We start from the raw sequence: 20,328 nt of genomic DNA, 5'->3' as shown, positions 1-20,328 counted from the left end.
ATATATATATATATATATACACATATACATACACGCGTAATTTTTTTACTACGCGTGAAGAAACATGAATAATTTCAAATATAAATATCAAAGCTATGACTTCATCATCCACCCTCCTAGTTGTTATCTTATGTAATATATACGATACTAAGATTATGCATGCATCTGCATATTAAATTCCTTTTTTTTCTGTATAATTAAATCCAGTATATATGCAATTATTAAAAACTGTTCTGAGAATATAAACAAGAAAATAAATAATTTTGACACAATAATTTAAATAGACATTAGACGTATTGCATTCATTTTTAATCGTACGTATACACAAAAAAAAAAAAAAAAGGAAAAGCTCTTGAAAATTTGCTAACTTATCTTTGTTATGCCACATTTTATAATCGCTAAAACGATAAATCTCTGAACAAAGGATAATTATATAGAAGAGTAATTATATTTTCTTTGCATGCTATCGAAAATTGTAATTTTATCATATTTATTATTCTGTTACTTTGAAATTTTTTAAATTAATACGATGTAAACCGAGATGAAAATGAAATTAAATCGTTCGTTAGTTTAATTTCGTTAGAAATCAGGTTCGATCATTCGCAAAAAAACATACGCGACCGAAGCTACCGTCTTATATTTTATATTAATTTTTTGCCGATCGTCAAAATCAATTAGAAGTATTGTCGTTCAATATGTTATCAATTTTTTAAGCTGTTAATTAATTGTAAAAAGTTAGAAATCAGATTGATCGCATTCATTAGACGTAATTATATTCGAAGCATACAAAAAATCCCCTTTTCATTTCTAGATTGAAAATTACTTATAGATTGCTACGTCATGAACCTCTGTTTCATATACGATCTGCCATTTGCATTAAAATTATCAGTAATATATTATGAGATTCTGCATACGTACCTGATATTGCGCAAAATAGAATAAGTAATGTGATTTTGAACATGTTTGTTAATATTCAATTAACTTCACTGTTTCTTGATAATCCTAGCAAAACTTTACTTTACCTCTGATATACCGATGAAATCTGAATATCACGAGAAGACAACGAACGTTAAAATGGGTATCTAATACAAAATAAAGCAAACAGCTTGACTTATCAAGCGTTCGAAAACTCACCGAAATATGAGGGGTACAATCGGAGGAGCGTAGCTTAAAGGCAAGTTCACAAACGCGATTTAATTATTAACGAATTAATATTATTTATAATTGATTTTCTAATGATTGCGAATTAATATTATATATTAAAGATAATAAATGTTGAAATTTCAATTGAATTCTAATTTAATTTTGAATAAAAAACAAGTCGTTTATAATTTATTGATAAAAGTACCACAATCCGATATGGCGGTTCTCTTTGTTCTCTTCTGTTACGTCTTCCCCCACTATACCCCAACACATATTATACTATTATAAACATTTTTATTGGTTCTAACCGGAATAAAGAATTTTCGTGCGCATGCGCAATTCGTACGCGGCACGTAATGTTTTATTTAAATAGAGAGGATTAATCGTAAATTTTATTGCTAAATTTTATTTAATTGTTTACTATAATAACGAGATATTTATTATAAAAGTCCAAGTTTATTGATAACAAAACTTCCAAGTGTTTCGTTTAATTTCGATGATTATAATTTAATAAAGCAATATTGCTTTATTTAAATTGTTAGAAAATTATTATTTGTTAAATTTACCTTTCTTTAATTTCTTATTGTCGCTTTATTATAATTATCAGAAGTATATTGTGTATAAGGATATGTGAAATCGTTTTATTCAGTCTATGCTATTTGAGAATTCATTCCACCTAATCTGTTCAGTTTTTTTGCATTTTCTTGTTTTTGTAATAAAGGAATAAAAAATAATATTAAACCACTAATAGCAATCATACTGCCTGCAGTATAAAAACCAGGGTCATACGAAGCAAGTCCATCATACAACCAACCTGGAAATAATAATACATTTAAAAATTTAACGTCGGCGATTTAATAATAATAATTCTGCATTTTTTTTACCTGCTATAGGTGGTCCAAGAAGAGATGCAAAACCTTGGAAAAGTAATAATAATCCAAAGGAATTTGTAAGACGATTTAAGCCTAATAAATCTACTAAAATAACAGAAGTAAGACCTACGTATGCTCCAGCAGTAAAGCCATAAACGATACAGTAAAATGCAAAAGTATAAAAATTGGTGCATAAGGTGCTAAATATTGTAGCTACAATAGGAAATATTATTTTATGTTTTTTATTTTTATTTGTTTTAAGAATAATTATTAATTTCCCTATTATATTTATAAATCATTACTTACCAATACCACATATCGTTAGACAGATATTATACACAAGAAGTCGATTGATCCATGGCTTGTCAGATACATATCCTAAAATAATACGACCTAAAGTATTAGCTACTCCAATAATTGCAAGTAAATAACTAGCTAAACTTTTGTTTATTCCTCGTTCTTCTGCTTGTGGCTGTAAAAAGAAAAAAGTAATTAAAAAATACTTCTAAAGGATTAAGAAGTGTGAACAATAAATTGATTTTTACCAGTAGGTATATATAAGGCACATTAAATCCAATACTGGTACAAAAATTAGAAAGAATAAAAAGAATGAACATAGGATTCTTTAAAAGAGAAGTATCCTCTATATCTTCAAATACATCTCTTGTATTTTCAGATTTAGTGGACAATGCCATATTATTTTCAGTCTTCTTTATTTCAATATTTTTTGATACATTTTTAGAGTATGCATCTGAGAGAGTAACTTCCTCTTTATGATCAACATCCAAGGATTTGCTGTAAAAGCATACAATAAATTTAATTAATATACGATTATATGTCAGATTATTAAGTCATTTATGAAAAAATGTATTAAGAACATTTCTATATTTAATGCGAGTTAAATTTAATTGATAATATAATAAGAGGAAAACACAAATAGAATAATAAAATCAGAATACTGATAGAATCTTAAAATGCAGATGATACAGACGAATAATTACGAATGTTCTCCAGACTGCCGTGATGTAATCCGTTATAACATCTGGTCACTTCGACACTTCCAAATCCTCTTATAAGTGACTGTTTATAGTGACTGCTGACTTTAGTTATTAATACAGGCTGACTTAAAGCAGTCCTCATACCAAAAGAAATTGGTATAATTTCTTTTTCAACATCAATTACGTTGAATTTTATATTATTTTTCAGATCGTTAGTTTTATTTGAACATTCTTCTTGATTAGTAAATTTTTCTTTACTTTGTAATTCTTGATATATTCCCTAAAACAGAAACCAACGTTTCAATGAAGAGAGATTGCGTCTGTAAAATTACATTTAATATTATTTCATATTTAATTAAACTAAATTAATTTTGTCGATTATACCTCTGACTTATGATTCCTTTTAGGAATTGGAGTTTCGAGTGGTCTGAAAAAAGCTCCGAGTACGATACAATTCAAAACAATACCAGAACATATCATCATTGTTCCTCTCCATCCATAATTTGATATAAGAGATTCCAGACAAGGAGCAAAAACGAGAGTTCCTAAACCTGAACCACAAACCGCTATACCCGTAGCTAACGAACGATACTTTTCAAAGTAACAAGTAACGCTCACTATAGCTGGTAAATATATTAATCCAAAACCCAAACCTGTGCAGCATACATGTATAACAACATTATAAACGCACAAAATACTGATCTTAACGAATAATTTAAAGGAAATAATTTCATTTCGTTTACCTGTTCCAAGGCCAATGGTGAAGTATAACATAATGATACTACCTGCCCATACACTAGCTAATAGACAAGTACTGGCTAGAATTGAACCTGCTATGGTGACCGCTCGACAGCCATATTTATTCACAAAGGATCCAGATATTGGACCTTTAAAATAAATATCGAAAATAAATCAGAAAATTACCATAAATTTTAATTATTAAAAACTAATCGATTTTTCTTACCTGAACATAAAGTTACACCGACGAGTATGGAAGCAATCCAAGCAGTAGCTCCTTTTCCTTCCTCAAAGTAATAAAGAAGCTCCAAATAAAAAACTCCAAAAGAATAAGTAACTCCATCGGCTGTTAAAAAAAAAAAAAAATAGATCGTTCATAGAAAATGATTAAAAATGTCCATCTCTCGCGCGCATTTAGATAGAATTTAATTAACGTTATGAACTTGAATTTCAACGAATCAAAATAAATAATTACATACAGTATGTTAAAACAATAAGAAGTAATATTTGAAAATTTTATAATACATTATAATTAAAAAGCATTTCCACAAACTCCTATTGATATAACTTATTTTTCTTCTCTATTTATGCAGAATTAATTTCTGCAGTTTTACCACGTATTTTCGTTACACTCCGTATAGTAAAGTTTGTAGATCGAAAATAATTTATACATTCAAGATTAGAGAGTGTTATCAATGGGAGGCAAAGATTTACAAAAAATCCGGCGATTATTTAATTAAAAAACGAACGAGTATTGGTGATTACTTGATTCAATATAGATTTAAGCATACGAATCATATAATGATATGAATATATAAATAATGAATAAAATAGATATTATTTATTAATGTTTTAAAACGAATATGAATTTGACCACACTATGATCATATTTTAAAATAATACTTTATAATACTTTGCCTAATAAGATTTTCTTCCGGAAATGAAACAATAGTAGATATATTACAAACTATATTGAATGGCCTATTAAAATGTAGATATTTATTCATAACTATCAGTCGTGAGTAATAAAGATAATACTTTAATTTATGTCCGGAACAAAACCGTTGATCTAATTTCGTGTGCATTCTAATTTAATCGTTAAACGATACACGAATTTTTTAATTTTGCTAATATCGCACGCGATATTTGACAAATATTATAATAGAATTTATTTATTAGGTCACCGAAAACATGTTTTGTTTTGATTATTAATAACATTGCGCGGTTTATCATTATCTTAACAAGGAAAATAAAATGATTGAATTTCTCTGATTGTAATAAGCTCGTTTTAAAGATATATATGTTACAAAATTTCAACACTGACTGTATATTGATTAATATAATTTAAATAAATTATACAGATACTTTTTTTTTTTTTCTTTTTTACAATGAAATTTGTTATAAAAATGTATGACCGAAGAATATAAAATAATATGATGCGATTATACGAGAATGTAAATTCATTTTAATGAACAAATATACCGAGAATAAAACTGAACAACAGGATGATAAGAAAATGATGATTCAAGTCAAAAATTTCGTTTTTAACGTGGAAAAAGAAGATACGAATATACAGTGTATTCAACTGTAAACGATCAAGAAGTTTCTTTTTGCAACACCGTTTCAATTAAAGTCAACAAAGGTTATCTAAATTTGGCTTTATTTTTTTTCTTCTTCTTCTTCTTTTTTACTCTGGCCTCTTAGCAGATAAATACGTCAAATAATATCTGTATCTTTGCATCTTTTTATTGTCAAAATCGTATTTCCAGCACGTAACATCGAATGATAACGTAATAATAATACGATTATAAATCGTAACGTTCTAATCATCGAATGAATTTCATGCGCTATTTTAATTTACGAGGGAATACGTTATCGTTGGCCTAATGCATTAATGATGAAGCTTTCATTATTTCTTTGTTAAATTCTCACGATTATTTTTTATACTTGAACTTTAGTTTTTTTATGATTATAAACCATCGTTCAAATAAATTTATTCTGGATACAAAATTTCAAATACAAACGCACATTCTTTCTTTCTTTTTTTTTTTTTTTTTTTTAAGTTATTAAATATCTAACCAATTTTGTTTTTCATTATAAATTAATTATTTGAATTCTCACGAATTATCGATAAACAAATCGTGGCAAAATTCTCCCCTCCCAAAACAAACAAAAATGAAGTATTATAGATCGTTTTAGGTATATATAACACATTCGATATGTTAAAGATAGTTCGGAGATGATATTCTTTTTTCGAAACGTTCGTTTCTAAGAACTTTTGCGTTCCTTTCGTCAAATTCACGATGCAGCAACAAAGAAAAATCATGTTGGAAATAAATGACGCATCTTGGATGTTTTATATATATATATATATACGGTTTTATGTCCTCCGATCATGAACTTTCGACGTTACCATTTTTATCGTGAATTGATATTCGATATTGATCGTGATACTATCAAAGTTTTTATTATTTTTAACAATTCCATCTGAATTGAAGATTGTAAACACGAAAAAACATAGAAATAAGGTAATCGAGCGAGCTTTATCGCGAGTGTTTTGAAGAAATCGTGAAACTCATTGACCGTTGAACCACGAGATGATCCATATATTTAATAAATAATGAAACCAAGAATACGATCGAAGCTTTTGTCAAAAAAAAAAAACTTATTAATGAAAATATATTATTTTTCTATATTATATATTAAAAAACAAATAAAGGAACAAAAGAATAATCGAAATTTCTTTCGAAACGAATATCAAACGAAAATACAAATTGTTCTATATTGAATCACGAGAAATGATTCATGTAATAAGTAATGAAAACTAAACAAGGATCGATGCTTTTATCAAAGACTTGTGATAGAATGGGATACATTGTAAAATGCAAAAGAAAAATGCGGTCGAGGACGTTGAGATCCGCCGTTTTCGTGGAAAATCGCGTGACTACGTGGATTTGAAATGGAAACAAAAAAAAAAATAAAAAAGAAGGAGATAAAGGAATTAACGAGGAAATTAAAAAAACAACACAAAAGGAAGAGTAAAAATGAATTCGATAAACTTACTGATAACGTGTATGAGAAAGGACGCAAGGACGACGAACCAGCCCCATCCTCCGTCTGGTGGTTTTGATAAGCCATTAATAGTCCTCGATGAATGATTTTCCATTAACGAATGAGTTTCCTCGACATTCTTATCTTTTAATTTACTTTTTTGACTAGTTTCCTCCTTCTGCTTTATTGTTTCAGATTTCGAGCACGCACTTCCACTCACACTCGCCATGAGTTTCGCGATCTATCGCGCGCTAACGCGCGCAACCAACTATCAGTCTCGTCGTCTTTCGATTCTGATTGTAAATACGAATCTGAAGAGCTTTTATATTAAAGAGAGGGTCAACGCAACCCTGACGCTACCGTGACTATATGAATATCATATATATATATTTACTTCCCTCTCTCTACTCTTCTTGTTTATTTATCAATGATTCAATTAATAGCTCTCTTCTTTCAAATCCAATAATTTTATTTTATATTTTATTTATTTATCATTTCTTATATATTATTTCTTATTCTTACTCGATGTCTTCGTGAAATGTATTTGAAATCTTTCGTTCGACATTTCCTTTCGATTAATCGATCAATCGATCTATAGATCTATACGTATGTGCGCGCGCATTTAATTCAAAATTAAAGCATTGGTGTATGTTCTTCTGTGTGAATAATACTATTTTCTTTTTATACTATTATATATTTAATAATAATATACAAATAATATATCATATTCTTGATTATTGTATAATAATGTATTATAGTATTGTGTTGCAAAATATAATAATTATTATTAATTGTTATAGAAAAAAAAAGGGGAGCAATATATTCATGAAATTCTTTCGAATACCAATTAATTTTAAATCGATTTATTTCATTTTATTCACGCCGTTTATATATATCGGGTGTACCATCTAACTTTATCACCTTAAATACGGCTTTCATAGTGCATACGAAATGTAAAATACAAATTATTATATGGCTTACATGCTTCATTTCGATAAAATTAAATTTACATCTTTTTAAGAAAATAAAGTAGCTTTGTGCGAATTGTTGGAATCCAGGAAGATTTCTTTTTAGCTCAACAATAAGCACGCATTATTAAAGTAACAAAAATGTATTTATTTAATTATAGATATGTAAATGCTTAAAAATTTGGATTTTTAAATGAAGAAAATCAACTAACTTCCCTGCTTACGTCATCCATATTTTTTAGATGATCACCCAATTGTGGCACTAATTCATAATTACAAATTGTAACACCATGCTGGTGACCAGGCGACCATTCTCCTTTTAACCCAATGTAGTAAATTTTTGATCTCTCCGCTCCACCATTACCGACAAAATAAAGGCTCAAATGACTTACGGTGGAGAATTTTACAACTCTGTTATGAACAACATAAACAATACTATATATGCATACTTATATTTACTAATATTTACATACCGTAAGGGATATTCATGTACACCAGTTTGATCGTTACAAAGCTCAAATTCTTGATCTGCTTCAACCATAACATCATCAAAAGTCATATGTGGTCGATTCTTATATCTAAAAAAAAATATAAGCATGATAAAATATATCTATATATTTATAAGTATATCTATATTTTATTTATAATACTAACAATTTTACTTTATTTGGTCGAGATTGATCTTCACCTCCTATTACTATAAGCCCTTTTAACTTTACATTTCCTGTAAAGCTGCAACATCAAAGAATATTATATATTTTCTTATATAATTTTAAATTTTAAATGTAAATGAAGTTTGTTAACTTACGGTATATTGAAAAGAAGTTCCTCATCGACATCACTTTCCACGAACTAAAATCAATAAAATTTATCTATATTAATATTTGATACATTTTATTAAATTTTTATCAAATTTACCTTACTAATATCTAATCTTTCTTCCCAGGGTTTGAATACTTTCATTCCACTATTTTCTTCATATTCATTTAAACATTCAACATTTTCCGTATCTATTTTGTTGTACAAATTATATTGAACTCCTAATTCTGCATCATTATGAACACTTCCACAACCGCATTGATGATCCATGTGTGCGTTTGACACATTAATAAAATAATTCAAATTATTCTATTAAAAATTCTAACCTTTGCAATTTCTAGAATAACCAAATGTTATATGCGCAATAATAACAAATTTGTAACAGGGTTAAATGTATATATTGCATGTGCATATACATACATGTGTCATGAGCCAGGAATGATGCAGAATATTATTGGAACTTTTCAAATACAATATATGAATTTTTATTTACACAATCATTATATATTTAAAAATTAAATATAAAAATAATTGATAGAATTATATAAAATAATGAAAAATATATTATTTTTAAATATGCTAATTATAATATTATTTTTCTGAAGATTTGAAATAGACAATCATGCTTAAACTAATAATAGAAATAAAAGAGAAGTATATAAAGACTCTATCTATAAAATGCAATTGTCTTTTTTTATTTTCAATAATATAACAATTAATAAATTATATAAAAAAGTAAATAATTACCAAAGTCTTTGTACGTTAATGATGCATTAGAGAACACAAAAAATATAGTGAACGTTTTCGAATATACAAAACACTTCGATGGTTGGTAACGCTGTAATTGTCAAACGGTCAGTTTTTAAACTAGATTTGCCACGTAGCAGTCAATTTCGTAGTATTTTCAAATGTTCATTAATAATTTATTTGATCAAATACGTCTACTCTAATCTTTACTATATCCTGCTATTATTTTGCGCGTAAGTTTGTTTTGGTGATTCATAATTCTATTATGAAAGAAATAAAATAAAGAAATAATACTATTGGTCGTCACGCGTAAAACATCTTTTCATATTTCGAATGTCCACCAATGAGTGAATAGTTAAGATTGGTATGTGTCGCGCAGTCATCGTTCGTAAAAAATTAGAACGAAGCTGTCAAAGGGAAATGTAGAATTTACAAAAGATGTCTTGACCTCTCTACTGATTAGTTAATAAAAGATTTCGAATTTCAATAAAATTGTTTGAAAAAAAATAACGTTCATTAAATAACGTATTTAGATTCTATAGTAAATCATTTTGATTTTAATGACAAATTGTTTGACGTTTATTCTCCGCCATCATTAATACAGACAGTGAACTGCCATATTGCTCGTGTTAAAAAGGATTCTTAACTATTTACTTAAACTCGGGTAATATATCTGAATTTAGTGATAGAACGAGTAGTTTATGCGGTAAAAGTAACGATAAGAGTCATTTCGAGCATTGTTAAACAGTATAAAGTTTTAGCGTAAACGTGTTATAAGAGGTGAGTAATACGTTTAACAATTTTGACATCACTTTTTTTTTGTTCATCGAATAGTTAGTATCAGTAGTGTAATTCAGATTTGTAGTACCTAAGGTTTGTTTAAATAACCGTTCATTTCTATAATAATCATTTAATTTGTGTTGTCTTTACGATTGCAAAATTTGTATTAACAATCAAATATAATAATAGTATATATTTACTATATATACATGTTGTACTTTGAAAGTAAAAATTAGATTTTATCTGATTAGTGACGTCCAAATTCTAAATAATAATAATTGTACTGTTTGCACACTATAATATAAGACGTCATAATTAGTTTAAAGATTTAATAAATCAATGGTTAACGCAAAGAAGTGATCAATGTTATATCTTTTGTAGGTACAAAATGTCGACTGGACCATACAATTATTCATATATTTTTAAGTACATTATCATAGGCGATATGGGAGTAGGAAAATCGTGTTTACTTCATCAGTTTACAGAAAAGAAATGTAAGTGATTTTAATGGGAAAAAAAAAAAACACTCGTGAAAAGTTTTTATCGTGTGAATATTTTTATATAATTTATATTCGATCATTCATTTAACATTTTCAATGCTGTGTTATTTTTGTTGTCTTACAGTTATGGCCGATTGTCCACATACAATTGGCGTAGAATTTGGTACTAGAATTATTGAAGTAGCAGGCCAAAAAATAAAGTTACAAATATGGGATACTGCAGGGCAAGAACGTTTTAGGGCTGTTACTAGGTATTTAAAGATTGTTGTAGTTGTTTTTTTGTTACTTTTTCGTTTTAGCCTTCGTGCGTTACAATTTTTGTGAATAAAATGAAACATATTATCTATTTATGTAGATCGTATTATCGTGGTGCTGCAGGCGCCTTGATGGTTTATGACATTACACGTCGTTCTACGTATAATCATCTGAGCAGCTGGCTTACAGACACGAGGAATTTGACCAATCCAAGCACTGTATGCAAAATATGATATTGTACATAATGGTATTTATATCTGTAAAGTGTAACTCTATTGGCGTGCATTTGTTAGACATTCTTTTATTCATACCATTTTTAAAAAAGAAGAATAAGTAAGACATTAGATTTTATTTAAGGTAATATTTCTGATTGGAAACAAAAGTGATTTGGAAGATCAACGAGACGTAACTTATGAAGAAGCCAAACAATTTGCCGATGAAAATGGTCTTATGTTTGTTGAAGCTAGTGCAAAAACGTAAGCTTACTTATTTATTATATATAATGTGAAATATAATACACAGTGTCGTGATATATTGATTTTTGTGTTTCATTATTTAACTTTTATTTCTTTATTTTTTTAAAACAGTGGACATAATGTTGAAGAAGCATTCTTGGAGACAGCAAAGAAAATATTCCAGAGTATACAAGATGGACGGTAAAATATTCTTTTAAAAAATATAATTATAATTTAAAACGAAATAGTAAACTATTAGAAATTAGTTGAAAAATATGTCTTATGTTGACATAAATTTGAAATAAATTATTATTGCATTTTTCTAGATTGGATCTAAATGCTGCTGAATCGGGTGTCCAACATAATCCTAGTCAACCTGGTCGTACTAGTCTTCAAGGAGTATCAAATGAACAACAAGGAGGCAAAGATTCCTGCTCTTGTTAGGTTATTATTTGTTTGTATATATAAGTGGATTAATTCATCAATATTATTAATGCATATATGATTTATACTAAGTATAGCAAGCAGATCATCTCTTATCTAATATCCTCCCTTGATCTTTATAAGTGAAGTCTACTTAATAACAAAGAAAAAAAGTAAAGAAAAAACTATTCAGGATATTCTTTTTCAGATAATAATAATTTCAAGTAATATTATCTGGACTTCTGACGCAGTATAGATATATATATGTTATAAAAAGTTATTTCAATGATATCAGTTTTATGGCTGGCATTCCAAACGGTGTATTAACAACGTGGTTTTTACATGGTTATGGTAACTTATATATATTTTGTATACTATATATATTTTGTTGTGTAATTGGATAGGTATAGTGTCGTACGGTATAACGAATTATTAAAGCCATGAAGCCCTTTATTATTTAAAGCGCAGCGAAAGTTATATGGATATTTGAAAGTAGCTTTGTTGGTGTGTATAGTATAAGTTATATTATATTCTTCAAAGATTACTTAATAGGCCTATACATATTTCTCATATGTACATACTACATGGAAGTTGATGCTAAATTTTAAACTCTGAACGATTAATAGGCCGATATGATTTTACAGTAGAAACATAATAAGGATACATTTTTCGCAACGCCTTTGTTTGGCTTCTGACGAAAAATAAGAAGTTTACCTTTCCATTTTTTCTAATAATTATTATTCACGAAGGTGTTCCTGTGCCAGATAAGAAGCTATGTAAAATGGTGCTGCTTGCATATTTTTAATGTTATATTATACAAGCTGATAGAGCAGTTATGTATAATATGATATTTGCAGAACTTGATACTTCCTGTAGTGACATGTGTAGAATTTATAATGATTTTCAATAGGTCTATTCATTTCCCTTGCATTCAACGTATGAATTATTACGATTGTATCAGCATCATCGTATTTTTATATGCTAGATTCTTTTCAGCACAAATAAAATGATCTTCTTTCATGAGAATTATAAGCATTCTGCATTTTGCAAAGATAATTACATTCCAAATTCTAAGTAAATGCACGAATATCAGGGAAATTTTTCAATTTGTTAAATCTCATGCTCTCTCTCTCTCTCTCTTTCTCTCTCTCTCTTTTCAATGTGAATCTTTTTAAAAATAAGAAGTGTCTTTATACACAACTTTATATGTAGATAAATGATGCTTCTGCTGCTTTCCAATAACTATAAAAAATAGTTATTTGTTATATACTTGGTTCACATTGCATAGCCCTGACAATTAATAACCCGAATAAGGAATACAATATTTGATAAAGAATGGTTCCAGCTTCTTCATCTTCTTGGCTCATACAATTAATAAATTGACAAATATTAATTTACAAGAAATATAAGTTTCATACTGCAAAACTAAATATCTATTTCCATAATTATGAGGAAGTTAACATTCTTTTTTAAGTTTTGTATTCTATTTAAAAGCACCGTTTAGATCCATTTATTGATGTTTAAACCAAATCTTTTTAGTCTAAGAGTGATATTCATATAAGAGGAAAATGTTTAAAAACAAAAAGAAAATTAACAAAAAAAAGAAAAAAAAAAGAAGAAAAATAGTAAAGTTATTTTTAAGTAATTATTTATATAATTCTGATATATATATATAAATTATAATTTCCTGCATTTGTAACATCATTATACAATAGATTAATCAAAATAAACCTGACCAAAGCCTCTTAGATCTATATAAATCTAAACAAATGTGAAATTCTTATGGATACAAAACTAAAGCAAAATAAAACCTTCATCTAGTTTCTTTTTTTTTTCCAGTTATCTTCAAATATATTATTCTTGTTATCAGTCTATTTCTATTCAATCTTCATTGGAATCAGCAATTTATTTTTTTTCTTTACTTAACTTTTTTCTCGAGTAATTCAATAGACAATAATTTATTTTTCTTAGAGCCAAATAGAATAGCTGCTATCATTATCGTCACAAAAATTAGACATTTGCGAGCTCGTGAACAGACCACATTGCAGAATTGCAGCATCCCTATTTTTTATCATATTTTTATCATAATTTTGATCTTTTATCCAAACATGTATATCCTGTATTTACAATGTGAGCAAACCACTGTTTGCGAGTCTTTATAATCTTCATGAACCTGACTAGCAATTTATTTTATTAATATCTTAACTAATGAACATTTATTCAAATTATTTTGATTGCATTTCATTCTAAGATGTATATTCTAAAACTTAAAGTTTATTACGTTACATAATAGATGACTAATGTCGCTATGGTTAAAGTGATTTTCACGTGAGAGGTGACATAAGTCCAATAAGGATGTTTTTTGATTTGTTTATTATAATATGTTAACCATACTTATATAGAATTAATTCTGTACATTACTTCCATTTGTAATTAAATACAAAATTTAATAACAAATGATTTCAAATAAAATTTTATTGTTAATTTATTTGTACGTGTTTGTCACGCGCAATAAATAATACCCATGGCAAAAGTGTGTGTGATTAAATCAATAAATAAATTTTTCGCTTAATGTGTTGCTTTTCGAACTACTAACTCGTCTTTTTGTTTTTTAATTGTCAGTTAGTGTTTTATTTTGTCAAGAGGTGCCAACTTACGTTAGTAAGGTGTATGTTTGTCGCCGCAAATTGTTCACAATGTTTTCGACTACGTATATTTTGTAAAGTTTTTAAGTAATGACCATTTGTCGACAGTTGTTGATCAGTTTAAATCGTAAGATTAAATTTTTCCTGTTTATCCGATAATTAAATAATCATTCAAAATTAATTCGCTATCAAGAATAAAACATTTTTTAATACCGCTAACCTTGTTGTTGGTAGCGGTATATACTTATGAAATGTCTAACTTTGGACGATTTAAAGCAAAAAACAATCTATACTTTATGTATCATTTAAAACGTAAGTAATATGTCAAATTTTATAAGATATTAATATATTTATTAATTAACAGATTAGTCGTGTGTGTTATGTCAAATAGTTGTAATTAAAACATAATATTTTAGCATGACATTTTCATTTTAAGTTTGCTTCATTATTTAATTTGTAATTAAGGGTATAATGTCATTTTCAAACAAAAAAATTATTTGCAGGATCAGGTGTTATTAAAACACAACGCGTTTATGATACTATGTATGCTATTGATAGAAAATATTTTATAGATTTACCTGTTGCATATATTGATGCACCACAAAAACTTGGATATGGTGCAACAATAAGTGCTCCTCATATGGTATTTATTTGTATTATTCATCTCTTATATGCTTATTAAAAAGATTAAATTTGAGATATTTTATTTTGATTTTTTTTTTCTGAAAAAAAAATGATATAAGTATAAATTGATATTTATATGAAATAGTTAAGAAGTGAAGATGAAAGAAAAATAAAAAGTTGAAATACAAATGAGAATTGTTTAGCATGCACATGTCTTGGAATTACTTCAAGACAGATTACGTGATGGTGGAAGAGCATTAGATGTTGGTTGTGGATCTGGTTATTTAACAACTTGCATGGCATACATGCTAGGACCTCATGGAACTGTAGTAGGAATTGAACATATTCCAGAAATTCAAAAAATAGCTAAAGCAAATATTGAAAAATGTTGTCCCAAATATCTATTTTATGATCGCATTGAATTAGTTGGTAAATTGAGATTCTTTAATTATTTATCATTTTTATCGTGCTTTTACAAAAGAATCATCGTTTGTAAATTATTTAGTTGGAGATGGAAGATTAGGATATCTACCAAAAGCACCTTATGATGTTATTCATGTTGGAGCGGCAGCTAAGGAAGTACCTCAACCTGTAAGAGCTCAGATTTGATTCGAAATATTTTTATTTTCTTTTTTTTTTTTTGTATATGTATATCTTGTAATTTACTAAAAAGTTTCATTTTCTTTTTCTTTTTTTTTTTATTTATAGTTAGTTGATCAATTAGCTTTTGGAGGAAGATTGATAATTCCTGTAGGCCCAGATTCTTCCAATCAGACTTTAATTCAAATTGATAAAAAAATGGATGGAGAAATTGAAAGGAAGTCATTAATGGGCGTAGTATTTGTACCACTTACTGATAAGCATCATCAACTGAGATCATGAGGGTTGTGTAAGCTCCAATGAGTGAACATTTTGTTATTTATTATTATGAGTATTCACATTATTTTGTAATTAATTTGTCATTCAAAATATTGAGCGAGAATGAAACGAATAATCTTATCGTGACATTTACATTAGAAATATTTTTAATTTATTTAATACATTGCAAATTATATATTCATTGTTTTTCTTTTTTAAAATATAAAATAGAAAATAAGTAATAAATTTCAAATAAAAAGTTAATTAATTAATTATAAACGTTAAAGAATAAGCTTAAGATTTCCTAACTATATTAAATAAGAAAACGTGCAAATAACGATATATTCTGTAACTATTTTTATCTTTGCTTTATATCACTTATTGTTAATTATATCATAGATCTGTACATGAAACCTTTAAGTAGGAATGTATAAATAAATGCTGATTTGTGTGACTAGAATTTCAATATTTCATACCGTAATGCTTATAGTAATACTATCAACGATGAACATATACAAGTGTGTATACTTATTTATAAAAGTTTTCTGGTGATAACATTATAAAATTACCATATGAAAACATTCATGTAAATTTTGTCAAAGAATCATAAAAATTTGATAAAGTATATATATATATATCTAAAATTATTTATATAAGAAACAATTATTAAATAGTCTAACATTATTTTTTAACTATATCAGATATTACTATTTAAAAATTTTACATAGACTACCATTGATACTACTTATATTTCTATTATTGTACAAATATTTTTGCTATTACTTTAAAAATGTTTCTTTTTTGTCAATAAATAACGATTATTATTTAATCACTAGCTACAGACATTGAAATTGTTATAATAGTAATATATTACGTTATAATACCCTGGAAACCATGATTTAAATGGAGTTAAATATTATATAAGAAATTATAAAATGTCTCTATAATATCTTGATAATTAATAATTTGTATATTTTTAAATTTGGTAAATACTCTCTAAAACGAATTTAAATCAATAATGCACTTATGTTTAAATAGTATACAAGGCAGTATAATTAAGTATATATATACCTTAGTTATATTACAAAGCTTTAACCATGTAAAGACTAAGAGCTGCGCCAGTTGTTAATCCTATACCAAGGAAAGCTCCCATCATAACAGATGCAATTTCTTTTTCTTGTGTATTTACCACTCTGTATAGAGAGATAATATAAGAATAATTAATTTCATCCAACAACAAAATGTTAAATAAAATACTCACGTTGGAACTAATATGAATGATAAATTACACAAATAGCCATTAGTTACAGCAAATGCAATAGTTAACAAAATGTAATATATGTCACTATGAATATAAACAGGTAAATTATGTCTTGGTTGTGCATTACAAAACATCAAACCTGGTATAAAAATAATTCTTGCTATGCTTAAAAACATGACATAGTATGGTTTATTTTTAGGCTGTAATCAAAATGTGTATTACTGTATATAAAATACTCGCTAATAAAGTTATATGTTAGTCATTGTTATTTACCTTCTGTAAAATGCCTGATAAAACTCTACCAGCATAATCTCCTGTGCTAAAAATGAGATATGTTACCACAGGTACAAAGTATACATCTAAAACAAATAGAAGAATTTTTGTATTTTTTTTTTTAAAACGATGAGTATATATGCGTAGATAAAAAATGAAATTTAACAAACCATTCCAAGCATATCCCTTTCCTTTATTTTCACTTTCTACTAGCACAGTTATAGCTGGATAAACTGTGAGGGATATAAAGAATACAAGGAATATGCTAATACCATAATGCCACATTTTTTTAATAATATTTATATAAGAAATTGTATGTACTTGTGAAAACATCACTTCGGTATTAACAGAATACTCAGAGTCTATACGTTCGGGAAATTTATCCAGCATGTGATGTTTAAAAAATGCCTAGGAATAAAAAGAAAACATATTTATTAATAACGTATAAGTATGTAATAAATATGTATTAATGAATACGTTCACATAACATAATTAGAACAATAAAGATGGTAAAATGTGCTTCTAATAAATTCTTGTATATATGTATGTTAATAATTTGATCGTTACCATAAGCGGCTTAATGTATATTAAAAGAGTCATAACAAAGTTGTAAATACCCATCTGTGATCAAATAAAATAATATTAACTACTCTTTTAAATTTTGAATTCTTTTTTTTTTTATAAAAGGAAATAAAAAAATAATATATAATAAAATATAAATTTATAATGAACGCTAAAAGACTTACTGCTTTTTCTAAAATTATATAAGCTATTAAAGAGAGAAGTAATATAGTATCTCCAATAATAAAATACATTAAGCCTGAAAGTATAGGGCTAGCGCCAATCCAAAGTGAAATCACTTCTGCTAAAGCTGTAAAGATGCCTCCTAAAGCTTGGCCCCCAGACATTGCAGTTATATATTTAGGAGAAAAACGTCCAACTATACCCATCAAACTGCCTCCAAAAATAGCACTCGCAACTGAAAGATTAATTAATGTTTTAGATTTTATAGATTTTAAATATTAATCAATTTGAATATTTACATACCATTTACTAATGCTACAGTAGTTAAAGTAATTATTAAAAATGTAGCTTGCCCTAAAAATATAAATTAGGCTTGTTGAATATTTATTTTTATTTTACGTGCATGATATTTACTTACATTTATCTGTATTTATTTTTACAAATACAGTCGTCATAATAAATAATAAAAGAATAATACATTGAGATCCTACCATTCTTGTTTTTAAAGGTACTCTGAAAAATTTCAATATCTTGTTATAGTAATAAGATACGAAGAATAAATATCATACATAATATCCGTAATTAAAAAATGTACTTACGATTTGCTAATAAAAGTATTTAATATTAGAAATAACGTATTTGGTAAAGCGCTTGCCACATTTAAATAAGAAGTAAAACTAGCTTGAAGATCTGTCTTTGTTTCTAAATTTTCCGTATGATTGTAATTAAAAGTTCTAGTATCATTATCATGAATTTGTCGAAATTTGTACATCCAATACTACAAAATTATAATATATAATTAAGTTTAGTTTATATTTTTTGATACATGTGTCATATCAATCAAATAATAATATATATACTCGTGTAATTCACTGTATATAGAATAGATTAATATAAAACTTACATCATCAGCAGTAATAAAAAAACTCCACGGAATTAATACATTTATCCCAAGCAGATAAAAAACTATATGAGTAAAGTTATATCTGTAAATAAACCAAAATTATATACATATAGAATTTATTAAATAGAAATTAATATATATGATATTATACGAAAATGATATGTGGTAGTAATATCTATAAATTTGTAATTTTCTTTATACCTATCAAGAGGTTCCTCTTGTTTAAGAAATGGTTTCTCATCAGGAACAGAAATATTTGGATCATCTATTTCAGTTTCCAAATCATCTTCAAATTCGCTGTCAGATACACCCCCTAATAAGGGTCTTCTATTAATAGAGTATGACATGATAGTAATGTCTAATACATCTAAAACAATGTTCTTTGTTAAAATATCATTTTATTTTCATTGATATTGAAAGAAAAAATTGTCTTGTGTTACAAGAGGAAAGAGAAAACTTAATGAATCATTATAGAGATAAATTATATATAAGAATATTTTATAACAAGTTGATTGTGTAATAAGAAAGAAATAATTACGTTTACGTACAGTAAAAGTATAAAGAATGTTGTCCTTTAGAAGTAACCAATGTATATATTTGTTTGTATTATAAGAATCATGTTCACTAAGCAGACGTTTCAACTATTGTCGATATTACCAAGCATTCATTCCTCTTTATATTAAGACCCAATATGATTCAATAATATCGATGACATATGTCAGATCTTTTAAGTCTGATTAAAACTCCATAAGCTGTTGTTTTTATTACAAAACGGAGCGTGTTTGTCTGAATTACTTAGCTATACTTCAAAGTCCCCACCTTACCATGGTGACATACTTAGAAAACTGTATTATCGATGTATTGTTCTGTTTTATCAACCTTATAACAGAATTTTATGATATCTACATAAACTATAATAAAAGAATACAGAAATACATAGAAGCTCCCAAGATTTAACCCGAAGACGGTACAAACTATCAAAGAATACAGAATTTTTCTTGATAATATATGATGTACTATGTACGTTTCTTTTGTGCAGTGCTGACTTTGGAAGGGGAAATTTTCATCCAAAAGAATATCACATCGAAATAATTTAATATTTAAAGTGTGGTAATAAGTATATGTAAGGCTTATACTAGTACATATATGTTTAAACAATCTGAAATATAAAAAGAGTGTATTAGATTATTAAAATAATTGTTAATTATTCGATAGAAGTGTCTTTTGTTGTTAAAAAGCTAGGAGTATATGTTCTGTGATCCGTCTTCCT

General features: G+C 27.0%; 6 protein-coding genes across 8 annotated transcripts in view; 2 read left to right on the top strand and 4 right to left on the bottom strand.

The window, feature by feature from the left end:
* The window catches only part of LOC106790760 (lysosome-associated membrane glycoprotein 1), a 4,847-nt gene extending 3,446 nt beyond the window's left edge, over positions 1-1,401 (bottom strand). The window contains exons 1-2 of one of the 2 annotated variants that reach the window (XM_014755893.1): positions 1,135-1,401; positions 919-1,042 (exon numbers count right to left, since the gene is read on the bottom strand). In XM_014755893.1, coding sequence (XP_014611379.1) covers positions 919-961 — 43 coding nt within the window. In that variant the 5' untranslated portion in view covers positions 962-1,042; positions 1,135-1,401. Of the gene's footprint in view, positions 1-918 lie in introns of both variants that reach the window. The other variant, XM_014755892.1, reaches the window with a different exon arrangement.
* A 182-nt stretch (positions 1,402-1,583) lies between these two features.
* On the bottom strand, positions 1,584-7,442 carry LOC106790772 (monocarboxylate transporter 12-like). The gene is made up of 9 exons (XM_014755915.1): positions 6,815-7,442; positions 3,978-4,097; positions 3,757-3,900; positions 3,398-3,666; positions 3,007-3,293; positions 2,561-2,810; positions 2,322-2,487; positions 2,028-2,228; positions 1,584-1,957 (listed from the first exon to the last, which is right to left on the bottom strand). Exons 1-9 carry the CDS (start codon positions 7,029-7,031, stop codon positions 1,794-1,796), a joined length of 1,818 nt encoding a protein of 605 aa, XP_014611401.1. The 5' UTR covers positions 7,032-7,442; the 3' UTR covers positions 1,584-1,793.
* A 207-nt stretch (positions 7,443-7,649) lies between these two features.
* Positions 7,650-9,476, bottom strand: LOC106790759 (PITH domain-containing protein GA19395). The gene is made up of 7 exons (XM_014755891.1): positions 9,337-9,476; positions 9,010-9,049; positions 8,689-8,926; positions 8,579-8,622; positions 8,425-8,502; positions 8,244-8,348; positions 7,650-8,181 (listed from the first exon to the last, which is right to left on the bottom strand). The coding sequence occupies exons 3-7, from the start codon at positions 8,857-8,859 to the stop codon at positions 7,974-7,976; spliced, it is 606 nt and encodes a 201-aa protein (XP_014611377.1). The 5' UTR covers positions 8,860-8,926; positions 9,010-9,049; positions 9,337-9,476; the 3' UTR covers positions 7,650-7,973.
* A 206-nt stretch (positions 9,477-9,682) lies between these two features.
* LOC106790758 (ras-related protein Rab-14) lies at positions 9,683-12,776 on the top strand. 2 transcript variants are annotated; one of them, XM_014755890.1, is made up of 8 exons: positions 9,683-10,116; positions 10,498-10,610; positions 10,741-10,867; positions 10,972-11,089; positions 11,229-11,347; positions 11,459-11,527; positions 11,653-11,770; positions 11,958-12,776. In XM_014755890.1, the coding sequence occupies exons 2-7, from the start codon at positions 10,505-10,507 to the stop codon at positions 11,768-11,770; spliced, it is 657 nt and encodes a 218-aa protein (XP_014611376.1). In that variant the 5' UTR covers positions 9,683-10,116; positions 10,498-10,504; the 3' UTR covers positions 11,958-12,776. The 2 variants fall into 2 exon arrangements, with proteins under 2 accessions (XP_014611376.1, XP_014611375.1); XM_014755889.1 differs by lacking the exon at positions 11,958-12,776 and having other exon boundaries at positions 9,684-10,116; positions 11,653-11,914.
* Positions 12,777-14,218: 1,442 nt separating this feature from the next.
* LOC106790757 (protein-L-isoaspartate(D-aspartate) O-methyltransferase-like) lies at positions 14,219-16,333 on the top strand. Its single transcript, XM_014755888.1, has 5 exons — positions 14,219-14,706; positions 14,898-15,037; positions 15,222-15,447; positions 15,524-15,609; positions 15,727-16,333. The coding sequence occupies exons 1-5, from the start codon at positions 14,646-14,648 to the stop codon at positions 15,898-15,900; spliced, it is 687 nt and encodes a 228-aa protein (XP_014611374.1). The 5' UTR covers positions 14,219-14,645; the 3' UTR covers positions 15,901-16,333.
* A 340-nt stretch (positions 16,334-16,673) lies between these two features.
* Positions 16,674-19,869, bottom strand: LOC106790756 (equilibrative nucleoside transporter 3). Its single transcript, XM_014755886.1, has 11 exons — positions 19,607-19,869; positions 19,260-19,425; positions 19,059-19,140; positions 18,754-18,932; positions 18,573-18,667; positions 18,458-18,508; positions 18,157-18,389; positions 17,581-17,818; positions 17,411-17,496; positions 17,138-17,337; positions 16,674-17,069 (listed from the first exon to the last, which is right to left on the bottom strand). Exons 2-11 carry the CDS (start codon positions 19,403-19,405, stop codon positions 16,958-16,960), a joined length of 1,422 nt encoding a protein of 473 aa, XP_014611372.1. The 5' UTR covers positions 19,406-19,425; positions 19,607-19,869; the 3' UTR covers positions 16,674-16,957.
* Between the last annotated feature and the right edge of the window lie 459 nt (positions 19,870-20,328).

This window comes from Polistes canadensis, unplaced genomic scaffold, assembly GCF_001313835.1.
Source record: "Polistes canadensis isolate GaletaPanama2010 unplaced genomic scaffold, ASM131383v1 scaffold_258, whole genome shotgun sequence".
Lineage (NCBI taxonomy): Eukaryota > Metazoa > Arthropoda > Insecta > Hymenoptera > Vespidae > Polistes > Polistes canadensis.
Note: the sequence above shows the minus strand (reverse complement) of the source record. Positions and strands in the feature narration are given on the sequence as shown.

Coding starts and splice junctions, on each gene's coding strand:
- LOC106790756 (XM_014755886.1), bottom strand. CDS start 19,405: ATGTCATACTCTATTAATAGAAGACCCTTATTAGGGGGTGTATCTGAC. Junction 18,509..18,572: donor AAAAATAAATACAGATAAAT/GTAAGTAAATAT, acceptor TTATATTTTTAG/GGCAAGCTACATTTTTAATA. Junction 17,819..18,156: donor ATATAATTTTAGAAAAAGCA/GTAAGTCTTTTA, acceptor TTTTATTCCTAG/GCATTTTTTAAACATCACAT.
- LOC106790758 (XM_014755890.1), top strand. CDS start 10,505: ATGTCGACTGGACCATACAATTATTCATATATTTTTAAGTACATTATC. Junction 11,090..11,228: donor ATTTGACCAATCCAAGCACT/GTATGCAAAATA, acceptor ATTTTATTTAAG/GTAATATTTCTGATTGGAAA. Junction 11,528..11,652: donor CAGAGTATACAAGATGGACG/GTAAAATATTCT, acceptor GCATTTTTCTAG/ATTGGATCTAAATGCTGCTG.
- LOC106790759 (XM_014755891.1), bottom strand. CDS start 8,859: ATGGATCATCAATGCGGTTGTGGAAGTGTTCATAATGATGCAGAATTA. Junction 8,349..8,424: donor CGACCAAATAAAGTAAAATT/GTTAGTATTATA, acceptor ATTTTTTTTTAG/ATATAAGAATCGACCACATA. Junction 8,182..8,243: donor GTACATGAATATCCCTTACG/GTATGTAAATAT, acceptor TGTTCATAACAG/AGTTGTAAAATTCTCCACCG.
- LOC106790757 (XM_014755888.1), top strand. CDS start 14,646: ATGTCTAACTTTGGACGATTTAAAGCAAAAAACAATCTATACTTTATG. Junction 14,707..14,897: donor CTTTATGTATCATTTAAAAC/GTAAGTAATATG, acceptor AATTATTTGCAG/GATCAGGTGTTATTAAAACA. Junction 15,038..15,221: donor CAATAAGTGCTCCTCATATG/GTATTTATTTGT, acceptor AGAATTGTTTAG/CATGCACATGTCTTGGAATT.
- LOC106790772 (XM_014755915.1), bottom strand. CDS start 7,031: ATGGCGAGTGTGAGTGGAAGTGCGTGCTCGAAATCTGAAACAATAAAG. Junction 3,667..3,756: donor CACCATTGGCCTTGGAACAG/GTAAACGAAATG, acceptor TATGCTGCACAG/GTTTGGGTTTTGGATTAATA. Junction 3,294..3,397: donor AAAGGAATCATAAGTCAGAG/GTATAATCGACA, acceptor TTTCTGTTTTAG/GGAATATATCAAGAATTACA.